Source organism: Bufo gargarizans, chromosome 1, assembly GCF_014858855.1.
Source record: "Bufo gargarizans isolate SCDJY-AF-19 chromosome 1, ASM1485885v1, whole genome shotgun sequence".
Classification (NCBI taxonomy): Eukaryota; Metazoa; Chordata; class Amphibia; order Anura; family Bufonidae; genus Bufo; species Bufo gargarizans.
In genome coordinates, this window is record NC_058080.1 from 371,844,128 (window position 1) to 371,861,841 (window position 17,714).

A 17,714-nucleotide genomic window follows, 5' to 3' on the forward strand; every position below is an offset into this window, starting at 1 on the left:
TAGGAGATAGAAAGCTCATACACTTCTGGCTATAAAGTGCCTCCCGCAACAAAAGGGGTTAATGAGATGGTCTCAGGGAGGGGGAGGATGTTTTCCGTTTTCTCTTTTTTTTTTTTTGGCTCCCAATTTTTTCGTTTAATTGTTTTGTTTTTTTGTTACCTGGAGGAGATGGTATTTCAGGCGTTTCCATGGAAACATATCCTACCCATGTAATGAAGATGCTTGCGATAAAGACAGAAAAATCCCTTTTTCCCACCCCTGCCCCCATCCTCCCAATACACAGCCTTTAAGGGGGGTCTTGCAGAGAGACCTTGCATTTTGAGGGGGTGGCAAAAAGCTGCATGTCAAAAATCGGAGCCATTTTTGTATTTTACAAGCACATCCAGGCAAAGGAATTTCAGCTGGCGCTGGAAAAGGGTCTCCTATTGATATATAATATTTTCTTTTGCCTAGGGGCAGAACAAGGAATGCAATTTATTGAGCTAGCCTCTTTTTCCAGAATGGGAGCTAATCATACTAGTTTATATGCTATAAAGATTAAAATAAAAAATACATCTAAAAGGAAAATATACTGTCTATAGTTATTGTTGGTCCTACTGTATAACAGAACCATGCCATGCCCTGCCTTCCTTCGTTATAGAAGTCTCGTGACTTCTTGCTTGTATGATAATATACAGATATTACCCTGTACATGAAATAATAAATGTCTCGCTCTCATTCCATCCTCAGGCTGTGCCTTCCTCACATACTGTGCCAGAGACTCGGCCATAAAAGCACAAACGGCCCTGCACGAGCAGAAGACTCTTCCTGGGGTGAGTGGACATTACATAGACTGTTCTTGGTTGGAGGTTTAGGGTTAGGGTCAATGTCAGTGACAGAATGGGCTTAAATTACATCCAACTGCATGGCAGCCTTCTGTATCATTAGCATAATGACTGTGTTGCTGTAGCAATCTATAGAATGATGGGCTATCAATCAAAGATTTCATGTGAACAGAACATTTTATAAACATTAAGGTGTTCAGCCGAGCATGTCATAAGAAGAAAGTGATATATGCTGGGAACTGAGTCTGAGTCGGCGCACTTTCAGGAGAAAATATGCAGTGTATACACATTGCACAATTAAATTTATATTTTTTTGAATAATGGATGTCCACCATTGGTAATGGTGGAGAATCATAATGGATGGGTATAAAATGTTATTCTATATCAAGCTTGATTAAGGCATTCAATTGCAAATCCATTTGTTTCGGTGGTTTATAAGGGCACAGAATTTCTCATAAATCAACTTCTTGCACATGAACGTATTTTCTTTCCGTGTCCGTTCCGTTTTATTTGCGGACCATTCATTCGACAGGATCCTGTTAGAAGACTGATGCTGTGTATCAGGTTTTTCTTTCTGTTCTTCTGATGGATTGGAAGGACAGAAAATGAAACAGTGATTTGAACTCTCCCTTTTGGTTGCTTGCCGGACTCGTCTGGGAGCTGGATGTAGGCACCATACCCTAGGTCAGTGTTGGCAAACCTATGGCACGGGTGCCAGAGGCGGCACTCAGAGCCCTCTCTGTGGGCACCCGCCCCCTAGAAAAAGTCTATGGTGTACCAATATGCCTTAGACTTTTCCTGCCACCATGAATGGCACAGGCAGCGCATTAAATGCAGGCAGGCTATTACAGCTAAATGATAAAGTACATGGAAGATATACTGTATTGGTATTCAGGTTAAATTGCTGGGTTGGCACTTGCCGATAAGTGGGCTTTGGGTTGCAGTTTGGGCACGCGGTCTCTAAAAGGTTCGCCATCACTGCCCTAGGTGTTAGGCAGGTCTTGGACTGCAGCCCACCAGTTGATTTCGCTGCTTTAGACACTGTTAGCAATTTGGAGAAAAGAGTATTAGGAATTATTTTGAGGTGTGATCTTTCAAAGAGAGACAATTCAGTTTGCAACAGAAGACATCCAGGTACTGAGGAATACCGCCTAAGGGCTCATGCACACATCCATTGCTGTTTTTGCATTCCGCAAAGCACCTGTGTGTGTTCCGCATTTTTCGGAACAGTAAGTTTTGCCCTCGAACTGTCCTGTCCTTGTCTGCAAGGAGTGCTTCCCCCAGTGTGCTGTCTGCATGTTTTGCTGCCCCATTGAAGTTAATGGGTCCACATCTGATCCTCAAAAAATGCAGATCAGATGTGGACTAAAACTACGGTTGTGTGTATGGGTCGTTACCGCAGATGAAAAAACATTTGCAAAGCAGAGATTTTTATAATAACAACCAATTTGAAACTTTTTTTCCTGTACAGGCATCTGTGTCGGTCTTATGTTGATATGTTCCTGCATTGCTGAGAAAAAGTTTTAATATTTGCAAATGAGCCTCTAGGAGCAACAGGGGTGTTGCCATTACACCTAGAGACTCTGCTCTCTCTCTGTAACTGCCCAATGCTCTTTGACAGGGCCAGGCAGTTATGATGTTTACGCTGCCTGGCCTTGTGCGGCAAGTGGGCACGGCAGATGCAGAGAGAGCAGAGCCTCTAGGTGTAACAGCAACGCCCCCGTTGCTCCTAGAGGCTCATTTGCATATATTTAAACATCATATTTCTCAGTAGTGCCGGCACATATGAACATGGGACCAACACAGATGCCTTCAGCTGCCAAGCGCACATGTACCAGGTCAGTTTCGTGTGTACAAATCTTTAAGAGGCATTATTGGGACATGATATATTATAGCAAAACCTACTGAGCCAAGATCTGATTTGATTCTTGATCTTTTAATTACTAATTAAACAGAATATTAATGTATGGCATTAATGATGCCTAATAAATGCTTACAGAATCCATATTTACACCATATAAACGTAGTGTATGTTGAAGTTTAAACTTAAAGGGAATACACATTGCCTCTGATTAGGATAGACCAATGATGTGTGATCAGTGGATCTTGTGCCCACCCCCACAATCATGTGAATGATGTTTATACAGTCATAGCGGCTCAGCATGTGAGTACAACTAGACCTAATTAGATTGAATTAAATTAGGCCTCTAATGGTGTTTTACCCCCGTAGACTTTTTCAGACCGCATGTTCTTTTTATGAATATACCATGTATAGCCACTTATTCACTGGCCTCTATATTCTTAGGATTGGTGGGGGTTTCAGCAGTCAGGCCACAACAGATCATCCTTTTATGGCATATCTGTAATGACGTGGGTTGTGCACAAGACTGCAGAACTGGACTTCACCTGTAGCCGTTTTCTTTCCCACGTCCTGTGGCATGTGTTACTCAGATACCCCTAAGACTTACAGTGGGGCCAAATTGCACAATAACTGGACAGTCACCAAAAACACATGACCGAGGCACATATCCATACTGGCAGAAACAAGACTCGAAAACAGACTCACAGGTGGATGGATGACAGGACCAAATGCTGAGGGTCACAGAAGAAGGAGATAATCCAGGAACACAGTGGATGACAGACGTAGGTACAGGTAGATAGCAGATGAATGACATTGAACAGAAATCAGCACAGTAATTCAGCAAGATAAATACCACAGGACCAATCCCAAACACAGGAACAAACTCAATTTTGTGGAACTACACATGCCAGAATATACAGAAGACATCCTAAACTAGAACAAGATCCCAATAACAGAATCTGGAAGGAAATGCACATGGCAAACAATAGACCTAATACCCATTATGGAGTGAGACCTATATAAATAGGCTCAACCATCAACAACTTCACTCTTATCAACCAGGCAAAGCTAGGTGGTAACTTGATTCAGATGCAAGGCAATCGCATAGCAACTTCCCAAACAAAATACTAAGAACACAGAGCAGCAAGAAGACTCCTATTGCTAATAATAATCAAGAGAAATGGCACACTTTGAGCACAATTTCAACGTGGCCGTTGCCCGGCTGTGCCCATACTGTGGCCCACAAACAACGGGTCCGCAATATACAGGTACCATCCGTGTGCACACTGCATCACAGATGCAGACCCATTCACTTGAATGGGTCTGCAATCCAGGAGATACGGTGCGGAACAGAGGCACGGATCAGAAGCCCATGGAAGCACTATGGAGTGCTTCCGTGTTTTTTTTTGTCCATGCTTCCGCACCGGAAAAACATTTTTGTGGTGTGGACAGACAGGCTGGCAAATGGTCGTGTGTATTTTCCTGGAGGACCTGTTCTAAATTATACAGGCAACCCATTGATTTAAATGGGCACTGTGCAAGGCATAATTTCTTCTGTGGTGGCGCTGCACATGACCACGATTGAGCTGGGAAACACGCTCCCTGTATCGGCCACATCTCCCGGGCCAACCGCGGCTCCTCTGACCTGAACTGAATGTATCATAATAATTTATGATGCAGTCAGTTTGGGCTATTGTTGTGTACTCACATCATCACAGCCAATACACAGACCGTGTTTCCCAGACTGGTCACGGTCGTGTGCATGAGCCCCACAGACAACAGTTGATTACCCCAGCAGTTAGGCACCTTGTTATCAGCTGATTGTCAAGGGATGCTTCTAAAAAGCGTTAAGAAAAAAAAATATTTCCCACTGTATGCATAATTTAAAGAAGTTGTCTCACCTCAGACATTGGGGGTATATCAGTAGGATATGCCCCCAATGTCTCATAGGTAGCGACTGCTCAGCTATTTTCAGCAGTCCCATTGAAATGAATGGGAAGCACACCACGCATGTGCCGCCACCGCTCCATTCACTTCTATGGGGCTGACGGAAATAGCCGAGCCAGCGTTTGGCTATTTTCGGTGCTCCCATAGGAATAAATAGAAGGCGGCCTCGCATGCACAGTGTGCCATCCTAGCGATATGCCCCCATTGTCTGAGGTGAGAAAACCCCTTTAAATAATTTTTGTAGTAGGAAGTATCACTGCCTTGTATTTCCAAAAGTGTATATTATGGTGTTGCTTTGGCTTTGTCTGAAGAAATCATTTTAGTGTTTTGTCAGATTGCCATTATTGGGTGTATATCCACCTGAAGTGTGAACTGTTGATGACAAATGTTTTTAAGTCAGCCATAGGCAAGAGACAACTTTTAGGCTGGCCATTAAATAAAGCTGGCAGACGATCTATGTACTGTATATAGGGGCCTCCTGACTCTCCTTTCATAACATTTCATTTTTTTCTGGGGGCATGTCTGGCAGGGTCTTTTTCCTGTCTTCCTGGTCAGGACAAATGCATGCTTGGCTGAGCATGCATGTGTATGGAGGCATCATCAGAGACACCTATTTAATTTGTGTAGTGAGCCTTAAGGGGTTGTGTCACTTCAGCAATTGGCATTTATCATGTAGAAGAAGTTAATACAAGGCACTTACTAATGTATAGTTATTGTCCATATTGCTTTTTTTGCTGGCTGGATTCATTTTTCTATCACATTATTCACTGCTCGTTTCCAGGAGTTATGACCACCTTGCAATCCAGCAGTGGTGGCCATGCCTGCACACTATAGGAAAAATCACCAGCTTATGCGCACTCCCACAGTCCCTGCTACCAGAGAGGCTGGCGCTTTTTCCTATAATGTGCAAGCACGACCACCGCTGCTGGATTGCATGGTGTTCGCAACCATGGAAACAAGCAGTGTTTAATGTGATGGAAAAATGAATCCAACCAACAAAGGAAGCAATATGGACAATCACAATACATTAGTAAGTGCCTTGTATTAACTTTCTGTACATAATAAATGCCACTTGCTGAAGTGACACTGCAACGGGCGCCTCCCTCCAGGGCCCTCCTATGACGCGACCCAGGTGTAGGAGGAATGCCGAGTGGTATAGTGTGGCCTATCTGTTTCTTCATGCAACAGTGCTCCTACATGGATATGGCTGGACCCTAGGCTTTGGCTCCGAAGAAATAAATAGGGGGAATAATTGAGGGATTGGAAAGAATAACTTGAGTCCAGACCTTCAGATGAAGTTCAATGGCAGTTTTACTTTGAATAAACGTTTCTTCAAACAGTTTACAGGCTTGGTCCTGGTTCCAGCAGGCTTTAGCATTAAACTGGCAGGCAAACTCAACTCTGCTCTATCCTTCTTTCACACTGCTGTACTGACAAGATGACTTTGTAATTTGGCTTCTTCTTTAAGCTGCACTTCACTTTTTAGTCGGACTTATCTTCAGCCAAGGAATAGGTTAGAATCCTGTGCAGCTCCAACATTGAGTCTCAACCAGCACAAGCCAGAACTGCCCCACCTCTTTCTGGTAGCAAGCAGGACTGGCCCACTTCTGACCAAAGGGTGGGAGAATGGTGAGTTCCATTCTATCTAACCATAGCTCTGCCATATTTGCTGCCACCTACTGGTAAAACAGGCACATTACATGAACAGTTACATAACATTTTTTTAAATGCACAGTGTTGAGGGACCTGAAAATAAATATATAGGTGACATACAGGTTAGACCATAAAAGATAGTAGCAAGGTGCAGAAGTGGTAACACCACTCTGGGGTGTTACAACACAACCCCTTATGGCCCCATACACATTAGTCTATAGTGTATTATTGACCAAACCTGTTGAGAATCAACCAGCCAACAGTCTAATGTGTATGGGGAACTGTCGACTTTCATCCAACAGATGATGTGGGGCAAAGTGATATCAGGAGATAAGCTGCCACCAGAAGTGTCTAGCAGCAGTTTTCTCCTCTCTCTCCATTGAATACATATTTGGCCAAACCGAACGTGTGTGTGTGTGGGAGAATTGGGAGAAATAGCTGTTGACTGAACGATTGGCCAGCTGACATCTATTGAATACAGTATATGTAGCCGGCTGTAGCTTAGCTTATCTGTTAACCTGCACATTCAGCTTGGCAAAACTTCTCAGAGCAAAGCAGTGGGATTGAGCAGAGGAAATTTACTGCACAGAATATAGTTCCCCAGCATCAAACCAACATGATATGCTGACTGAAATCCAATGTTCTTAGCCACCTTTAGAAACATCTATATGAAGTCAAAAGTCATTTCAGTGAAAGGAAATAGTGGCACCGTCTGTTTCCAGCTTTTGTGTTTGGAAGCTCCTTATAAGTAAGGTTGTTTATTAAAGCCTGTTTTGGACTTAAATGACGAAGCCAAGTTTTTTATTTTTCCATCAATTTAGTTGCATCAAGATATTGACACCCTGCATTCTCATTCACGGGTTACTGATGGGAGACAGAGAGAGTGCCTTCCCTCTAAACTACTTAGATGCCACTGTTGCTATTGACTGTGGCATCTAAGGGGTTAAATGGCCCAGATCGGCACTTCTGCCAGTCTGAGCCATTACAGAAGGAGCCTGGCTTTCATGCTGAGCCACTACTCTCTGCCATACAGGAGACCTGTGCAGCACCTAGACAAGGCCACCATAAAAAGGCAGCGGCCCAGCGCCAAAGGCCTCTTAGTAACTGTTGTAAAAGGGTGTATTGGTGGTCACTAAGGGGTTAAAGGGGATTTCTGGGATAAAAATGTTTTTTAAGAAATATGCTCATGTAGTTGCTTACCTCATATACATCTTCCTCATTCCTTTTCAGTTTGGACCCGTTTTCTCCATGTAAACTAAATCTCTCTGATTTCCATTTTGTATGTAGCACTTACTGTATCCAACCAAACCCATGATGCACTTCTCCTTTCTCCACCACAGCTCCTAACAACGCCCAGCTAGTTTATAGCTCCTCCTACCCGGCTAGTTACATAAGCACTCCCTTATCACTGCCTCTGTTGCTGCCCATGGACATAACATTAATAGAAATAAGAAAGAGCTGCATGGACATTGTCATGTGACCACAGCCCAGAATGAAAGATAAGAACAATAAAAGTAAAAGAAACACATTAAAAAATTCCAGCTAAATTCATAGGTGAATATTTTAATGTTGATACAGACTGGAATACCCTTTTAAGATTACCGTATTTTTCGCTTTGTAAGAGGCACTTTTTAGCAAGAAAAAAATCTTGTTAAAAAGTGTTTGCATCTGATAAATGGCAGTCAGGGAGATCCAGCATGGCCAGACCCCCTGACTGCTTACACAATGATCCAGCATCGCGCACATTCAGCACTCTGCCCGATCAGTGAGAAAGCTCTGCATCTGGACACACTTCTCTCTCCCTGCCGACACCCATCTGTATGATCAGCGGCAGCAGGAGAGCATATGCGGAGGAAGGTCCTACAGCTGTAGTGAAAGGAAATGAAAACTCCAAGTACAGCTTAAAGACCTTTAATGATGTCATTATTGAGAGGGACCAGAGCAAGAAAACTATACAGTTGGCACTAGTGCAACAATATGTGAGGTTTTATAAAATATAAGTGTGTGTGGGTGTGTGTGTGTAGCAGAACTGTATGTGTGTATATGGGTGTAGCAGAGCTGTATGTGTGTAGCAGGCTGTATCTGTGTATTTGTCGCAGACAAATACTTAAAAATAGTCTAGCAGAACAAGAAGCATGGCATGGCACAACAGAGCATCGACAGGAGACACATTTATTTGGATAGGTACCACATGCAGGTGACCACATGCACCATTGCTGGTTGTTACAATGGTCATCAGATGACACGCTAAGACTACTTTCACACTAGCATTTTTGCTGGTTCCGGCAGGGTCCAGCAAAAACACTTCCATTACTAATAATACAACAATCTGCATCCGTTATGAACGGATCCGATTGTATTATCTTTAAAGGGAACCTGTCACCTCCAAAACACATTTTAAACAGACATCATTATCTTACAGTAGCCCCCAGTGTGTTCCTAATCATGTTTTTCATTCCTCCACTGGTTGTTGTATACTATATAAAAACGCTGTTTTAATCTGTGTTTTCGCTATCCTCAGAGTCAGTTTGAAGTCAAGGGGGCAGCGGCCTCCTTGCTACAAGTCAAGCTAAGCCCGCCCCTTACCAGTCCTCCCTTCACTGTTATTGACATCCTGCTGTGAGGCTGGGATTGTGCAAGTCTCGCGCATGCACGGTGTGCTCCTTGTCATTGCGCGATCCCATCTCCTGCTCCTGCACTCAGCCGGGCGTTTTCCTCACCTGCGCATGTGCCGGGCATTTCCATCATGCACGTTCCCGGGCGCATGCACAGAGAGAGGAAAGCGGAGACGGGATCGCGCAGTGACAAGGAGGGCACCGCGCATGCGCGAGACTTGCACGATCCCAGCCTCACAGCAGGATGTCAATAACAGTGAAGGGAGGACGGGTAAGGGGCGGGCTTAGCTTGACTTGTAGCAAGGAGGCCGCTGCCCCCTTGACTTCAAACTGACTCTGAGGATAGCGAAAACACAGATTAAAACAGCGTTTTTATTAAGTATACAACAACCAGTGGAGGAATGAAAAACATGATTAGGAACACACTGGGGGCTACTGTAAATAAATGATGTCGGTTTAAAATGTGTTTTGGAGGTGACAGGTTCCCTTTAATATTGCCAAGATGGATCCGTCATGAACTCTATTGAAAGTCAATGGAGGACAGATCCGTTTTCTATTGTGGCAGGTTGTGGCAAGCCCCCATTTGCTTTCCGGTCTGGGAACACAGCTAAACTGTCACGGATGGTGTAACAGAAAACAAGAAGTTACAAATAAGGATCCGACTGGCTTGATCCAAAACTAAGGAACAAAACGGTGACCCCTATTAAAGCCCTGAAGCTCTCCCTGTCTTCTCAGCCTATGCAAAGATCTCAGTGATAGAAGGTTGCATGTCTACGTACCTAGACTGAATGACACCCGCAAACCCTATAATAGTGAGGGGACATGACCACCAGCTCCCTGCACTTAATACGGAGGGAGTCAGGGTCACCTAGAACCTAGCCAACAGGAAACAACAAATACAGAAATAGACTTATCTGAAAAACCAGCTGTAGCAACTTCTAGCAGAGAACACAATCCAGAATGTAATATAAACCGCAAGGTGAGGCAGTATGGGGAGGAGATATATAGGGAGGCAATCACTGCTAATAGATGACAGCTGGGAGAGGGAGGAGAGATGTCAAAATGAAAGCATAACAAAAGAAGATCATGCAGGAGGTACTGAAGAACGGATATCAGAACTTCTCAAAGATCTGGTGGTGACATAAACGGAACAGAATGCATTTTGGAGCATTCCGTTCTGTTTAGTTCAGTTTTGTCCCTATTGACAATGAATGGGGACAATGACGGAAATCAATACCGGAAAACTTTAATGCTAGTGTGAAAGTACCCTAAGGGTAACAGGAGCTGACCAAAACTATTTCCTCCCCACACACGGTACACCCTAAAGTTATTTTTCAAATTTTCTGTTGTCTAAACCTGGGTGCGTCTTATAAAGCGAAAAATACGGTACTTGTGTCATGGTCTCGGCTCTGGGTGACTATGACAGGCCAATATTTGACCAAATCATGTGTCCCATACAAAGCAATATGTATTGACCTATAATTACTGTTTTCTCTTCATCACTGTAATTAGCATTTCTTATTCATGCAATGAGGATGCACTAATATATTCATTATGTTTTCATTTGGTTTTATTTTATGAAGCTGTTGTAAGGTTGAGTTTAAGAGGGCATGCTGCACTGTAACTTAATTATCCTTACAAACATTGTGCTCTTTGACCTCCTTCCCTATTGTCAACATTTTGTATCGCTGAAGCAATGTATAATACTGCTTTACCGAATCAGCAGTTGTAGCAATATCTTATGGGTTGATGATTTATTAACCTTAAAGGTTTTTTCTTAACTCAAAGCTATTTGTTGTTGTTGTCTTTTAGTTTTTTTTTTTTGCTGCATTCACTCATAATTTGTCATTGTGAATTAGACACTTTCATAATATACTTTGTGCTTCCTCACCATGTTCAAGATTTCTGTTTGCTGTCAATGAATAGGAGCATACTTGTTTACATAACCAGAGATGGAAAAATTGTGGAAGCCTAATACTCTTCACAGCTGAGGATTTGCTATGGTTTTATTGTAGGCAGCTAATTGGTTATAGAGATAAGCATGCATGTAGCGACAGGTTCCTTAAATAGGGCTGTCCCACCCCAGAGCAACTTTACATAAGCCCCCAAACTGCTTGGCATAAAAAATAAATAAATAAAAAGACGCCACGTCCTACTTCCGGTCCACAGAGAACCACTGGTGGATTTAAAGGGGTCATCTGAGACTAAAAAATGTCCCCCATATGCCCGGGCCCCTCACACTGAATCTACTTACCTGGCTCCTCGCTCCCTGCGCTGGAGGCTCCTCCCTATCACTGCCTGCCATTGGCCTTTACCCCCAGACACCGGATGTTGTCATCCACACACGAGGAGAAGCATCTGCGGTGGTGCATGGACCACATGGTGCATGGTTTAGTGAGTTCCTAGTGGTAGGCTCAAAGAAATAGTCTCAACAAGACTACAGTTGGGGAATATGTACATTCTAGATCTTCTGCTTGGGAACCTCCTCTATTAGCTGGATGGAAGAGTTTATCAATACCATTTTACACTGAATAACATACTCAGTTGCTGATGTCTGTTCTGTGAACAGTTAGGTAAATTTGACGTGTGTTTATGGGAGGATCCGCAGCTTCTGTGCTGACGTTGAGGTTTCTTCTCTGGATGTGCAGTAGATGTGTTTGCATGGGTAAATAGCGTGTGTGTGTGGCTAATTCTTGGGTTCTTACAAATGCTCATTATTTCCGCTGCAGAGACAATAATCTGCCCACATTTTGGAAACCACGTGAAAGGGCTTACAAAAAAACCATATACATGCATCAGAGAAGACATACTAGCATATTTCATGAGGGTTGAGGAGCAGAATCTGCTCCTAAATCTTGTACGTAGCCTTTGTAGCCCAACTACATTCCTACTTCTTTCATTATAGTAGTTTTATAGCATATCCAACCAATTACAAGGAGCAGTGAGGCATTTCACTATATATTCTTACAGATAAATGTCTGGATCTGTTCAACCAGATAGACGAAAAGTCACAACTCTTTTAACCCATTGCCACCAAATGAAACCTAGCAGTATTTAGTACAGTGTTTCCATGGAAACTAAGGGGTGAGTCAAGTTTGCTAAACCACATGACCTGCTTTGGGGCAACCTGAGGGCATCAAATTAGAGCGGACGCATCAAATGGAAGCATAATGAAGCACATCTCAGCAGTCATCCTACATCCTACGCCATTATCCTCCTTTAGAACTGGGATTTTCTCCTCAAACAACATGACAGAGGGAGAAAGCGCGAGAAAGATCAGTCTACAGAAAAGGAAGTGGTTGGGAATTGGATGGAATCTAGTTTGTGTTTCAAGGAAGAGCGCAGCAAAGTAGGAGAACCCTGAGGCAGATTTTATGTCTTGCCATGTCAGTAAGGTGCTTATGTCTTATCACTGTTTGCAGTACGGTAATTCAAAACCTTTCTTGGCACAAGATTAAAAAAATGGAAAGCATTAAAAAAACAGAGGCCAACTTAAACATGTCTTTAATTTAGACATCACAGAACTTTATTTAATGTACCATAGAAGCAGCATTTGGTGTGACCAGCACTTAACTAGCAGGCTTCTTCTGACCACGGAACTATGCCTAAATACTCATCCAAGGCCATGGAGGCATTCCAAAACAGGCTGTCTGGGACATGGTTACCATTCAGGTGTCAAGAACATTGTGAAGAATGGCAGAGGATAGCTATCTCCATCTATATGTCTATGTTAAAGGGTAACTGTCATATTTTTATTTTATTTGCTAGTTTATTAGAGCTAGGCATGTATACCTGAGTTAGTCTGTCAATGACTGTCAAAAGATCTGTAATTACCTTATAATGACAGCTTTCATTAATGTCCCCTGTCCCTTTCCACTGCCCCCTTAAGACAGTTGCTATGACTTGTCTGTCTCCGGCTAATAAGTCAGGAAGACAGAGGGGCAGTCCTTCACACTGCATACCTGCATTAGGCTTCAGAGTGAGGAGGCATGTCTCTCAGTAATCCAATCTGATTGGCTGGCAGGGAGCTGCTGGCTACACCAAGTGTGTATGGGAAGTGAGGGAAAGCAGTTTTGGCCTCAGAGAACTGGCAGTGGAGCCATCTTGAGAAGGTCCTCATATTGTAAATGTTTAAACAGCTGTAACTAAGGGAAAAACTAAAGGAAAACAGTGGTTTGTGAAGAAACTAAAGATTCCTTTATGTATAATTTTGCTGCAGCAGTAACATATGCTGAAATAGATTTTTTCATGAAAACATGACAGTTACCCTTTAAAGCTTCCTTTTTACCAGACATGGGTTACTGATGTCCATGACAATTAGCCTACTTTAAATGTTTATATATATTATTTTCGCAAATAGTGCTTTTTTAAATAAAAGAGCAAATTTTGTAGAAATAATGTTATTCAGTGAAATGGTAAGTCATGGGAGCTTATCAGTACTTTCAACAGGCAATCACGGGCAGATACCTCATTAGGATGCCCCCATAGCACTATATGAGGCTGTGTTTTCTCTCAGGAAAAACAAAATGATGCAAACTCTACTCTTTATGCTCAAGAAGATTGAAATTCACAACAGTTAGAGTATGTTCACATGGCGGAAAAGTCCACCATGTAATCCATGGCAGAAATCTGAAGCTGACCTTCGCTTTATTGCCACGGTTTTGCATGCCACAGATTTATCCCCATTTAATCGGGATAATTTGTATTTGGACAACTGCCACGGTCTGTGCGTGGAAGCTGCCTGGAAACCGTGGCAGTTGTCCAAATACAAATTATCCCCATTAAATGGGGATAAATCTGTTGCATGTCCCTTCTTGATGCAGATTTAAAAAAAAATACAGAAAAAATCCACGAATGTATGAACTGCAGGCCATTGAAAACAAGGAGTGTTTTGGGAAGTTCTTTTTGTGACAAGGGTCCTTCCACGATAAGTAAATCTCAGATTGTCCGGTCTCTTAGATCCCTGGTGTTCAACTATAATCTGTAAGGGAACTCGGCAACAAGTTTTCAGTTCTTAGCAGCGCCACCACCAATGGGGTAATAAAGCATTACACAGTGTTCATTGACATCATTGTTCTGTTTATGTAGTGCATGAACATGCTGGATCCTCCGAGGCAAGAGACACCATTTAGCAACCGCTAATATGACATTTCTAAACAAGGGACCTTCTCTGTTTGAGGGGTTTTATGGGAGTACAATACTGATAACCTATCCTCACGTTAGGTCTTATATCTAACTGATGGGAGTCCGACTTCCAGCCCCACCTTGATCAGTTGTTTGAAGAAACCGCGGCATTCCTGTGAGCGCTACAACTTCCTCACAGCATACCAAGTACAGCGTTGTACATTATATAGTGATTCTGCTTGGTATTACAGGCCAGGCCTCTTAACTTAATTTGGACTGAGCTCTACATGGGCCATGTGAGCGATAAACATGACATCACTGGCCTAGAAAAAGGCTGCAGTGCTTGTCGGAGCGCAGCAGCTTCTTCAAACAGCTGATCGGTGGAGGTGCTGGAAGTCAGACCCTCACTGATCAGCTAAAGATGACCTATCCTGAAGATAGGTCATCAATATTTTCCTCCCCGAAAACTTCTTATTCTTACGACCGTATTTTCGGTCTTATGATCTGTATTTTTTGCAGACTGCACGTTGACCCATTCATTTCTGTGGGTCTGCAATAAACGTGAACAGCATACAGATGTCATCTGTGTTCTTTCTGCATCTGTGCAGTCATGCCACAAATGATAGAATATGTCCTATTCTTGTCTGTTCTGCAAAGAATTTTTACAATGGGATGCACACTGCATCAGTATTTTACGGATCTGCAGTTTGCGTGTGAATGTAGCCTAATTTTAGTTTTCCTAATAGTTAACAATTTTCATTGAGATCCTAAGGCATGCCCACAATTTTCTGATCTCCAGCATTTCCTCTGTTAGGGTGCCTTCACACCACGATTTTTATTTCCAGCAGGGTCTAGGGGTTACAATTTTCATCAGGGAGTCTGTTTTTTAGAGAAACTGGATGTGTTCCAAAAACTTATGCAAGCTGATGTAAATTTTTATGACTGATCTTTTTTTATTTTTTTCAGTTTTTACCTGGAGACAAGGCAAATATAGAAACAAATAGACCAAAGGCAAATTAGACTGGCTCTCAAATAAACCTGTATACATTTCAATCTAATGATATTTATTCTTTATGCATCAAATAGAGCTATTAAAATCCAAGAAAACATTAAAGGGCTTATCTGGAAATAAATAACTTTTCAGTGGTGCCCACAGCCTGCTTCCACTATGGAAAGAATCAAACTTAGGGTCCATTCACACGTCCGTAGTGTATTGCGGATCCGCAATACACCCGGCCAGCACCCCCATAGAATTGCCTATTCTTGTCCGCAATCGCTAGGATACGCCCCCATTGTCTGATAGGTGCGTGTCCCACCTCTGGGACCCGCACCTACAAGGAGAACGAAGCTGGGATAGCTGTGGCTGGAGGACCCCTGGACCCGGGGGTCCGTCCACCACCAATTGCTGCTCCCCGCTGCTCCCATACAAGTGAATGGGAGCGCACCGTGTGGTCCTGGCTCCCATTCATTTCTATGGGGCAGACGGAAATAGACGAGCCAGCGCTCGGCTATTTTCCGTGACCCCACTGAAATGAAAAGAGTGTGGCTGTGCGTGCCCAGGTGTGCCCTCCACTCATTTCCCCGCTCTGTTCTTGTTGTAGGTGCGAGTCCCAGAGGTGGGACCCGCACCTATCAGACAATGGGGGCTCCTAGCAATATGCCCACATTGTATGTGATGGTAAAACCCCTTTAAGTAACAACCATAGACATGGATTGTTTGTAATTTAATGCAGGTGCAGTAGCTGTGAGGGCCCAGCAGCAAGTGACTTATTGTCGCCTTGACCAGGATTCTGCAATTATTATTGTAACTATTTGTACGGTATTTTTCCAGTTCTTAATGTTTTATTGGATTTAACTGTCTATTTGTTGCATGAGGAATACATATTACTAGATTGTAATTTATACAGGTGTATTTGAGAGCCAGTCTGATTTGTCTTTGATCATTTATTGTATTTTGCTGATGGTTGGGCAGTCAGGATAGAATAGGTCATCAATATCTCATCAGCAGAAGTCCGACACCCCTGCTGATCAATTGTTTGAAGAGTAGGTGGTGCTCCATGCGAGCGCTGCTTCCTCTTCATTACACTATGCGTCGTCTCCCTTGCAACGGCGGCATAGTGTAATTACAAGTACTCGCTCCATTCAAGTGAATACTTGTATTTACATTCTCTTACAGGACGACGGGCAATGTAATGAAGAGGAAGCAGTGCTTGCATGGAGCGTTGCCTCCTCTTCAAACAGATGATCAGTGGGGGTGCTGGGTGTAGGACCCCCACCGATCAGATATTGATGACCAATCCTGAGTATAGGTCATCAGTATAAAACCTCTGTACAACCCCTTTAAGTATCCAGAGGTTCAGAGAAGAGCACTGCTATATTTGGATTGACCACCTAACTGCCTAAGGTTACTTGATGGGATCAGTGTACTTCATGGGCCCATATGCATTATATGTCAACGGTCATGTTTAGTGAGAGCTTGTAAGGGGTGTCTCTTTATGAGGACGTTCTCTTCTTAGAAAGCACAAACTAGCAGACAATTAATGTTTCCATTTATTTTTGGAATCCTTTAGTAGAATCTCTAAAAAGCTCTAAAGGTGTGGTGCAAAACTTATATGCCAGTCATTTTCTCCTGCTTCCTGTACCAGCCCCTCCCTCTTTTTCCTGATTAACAGGAACACTGGAGAGGACTATGCAGGAACCTAGTCCTGTTAATCAAGAAGCAGAAGGAGGAGCTGGCAGAGGAAACGGGAGGAGCAAGGGTACACAAAGTGGCTCCACTCTGCCCATGTGGCACTTAAAGGGAACCCGTCACCGGGATTTTGGGTATAGAGCTGAGGACATGGGTTGCTAGATGGCCGCTAGCACATCTGCAATACCCAGTCCCCATAGCTCCGAGTGCTTTTATTGTGTAAGAAAAACGATTTGATACATATGCAAATTAACCCGAGATGAGTCCTGTACATGAGATGAGTCAGGGACAGGACTCATCTCGGGTTAATTTGCATATGTATCAAATCGGTTTTTTTTACACAATAAAAGCACACAGAGCTATGGGGACTGGATATTGCAGATGTGCTAGCGGCTATCTAGCAACCCAGGTCCTCAGCTCTATACCCAAAATCCCGGTGACAGGTTCCCTTTAACTGCTCATTTGCATGTGAATTCAAAATACTCCTCCAGAATAAAGGAAATGGATCACCAAATGAAAAGTATCATTGCATTCAGCTGAGCCAGTCTTACAAGGCGTTGTGCCTGGCTTTACAGTGAATTTCCTGGTGACTGACTCCCTTTAAAGTGGCCATACACCTTAGGTAGCTGTTGACCAAACACCTGTTCAGTTGAGAGAGTTATTCCCCCCTTCCTTTGAGTGTACATGTATTTTCAATGGGGAGAAGGAAATAAAGTGCTACCAGACACCTCCAACAGTGTCTTATCTCCAATGAGAACAAAAGATGGGGTATGTTGGACCTCAACATGCCCGATCCTTCTTTTCCCTGACATCTGTCATCAGGGGAGAGTCAAGGCATCTCTGTGTTTGTTTTATTTGTGATCCCCAAAGTTAGTCGTCTTTTAAAATGTGAGCTGCCTATGCAGTAGCCACAGCAGAGAGAATGTAATATTACATGGCAGCCCTTCAGATTATGTGTATATACCCTAGCAGAGCATGCATTTTAAACAATTGTTGTCCTG

The 17,714-nt window shown here is 43.1% G+C and overlaps 1 protein-coding gene across 23 annotated transcripts in view; it reads left to right on the top strand.

The window, feature by feature from the left end:
• The window catches only part of CELF5 (CUGBP Elav-like family member 5), a 118,244-nt gene that overhangs the window by 50,607 nt on the left and 49,923 nt on the right, over positions 1-17,714 (top strand). For all 23 annotated transcript variants that reach the window (XM_044284711.1, XM_044284792.1, XM_044284656.1 and 20 more), the window contains exon 2: positions 730-812. In XM_044284711.1, coding sequence (XP_044140646.1) covers positions 730-812 — 83 coding nt within the window. The remainder of the gene's footprint in view (positions 1-729; positions 813-17,714) is intronic.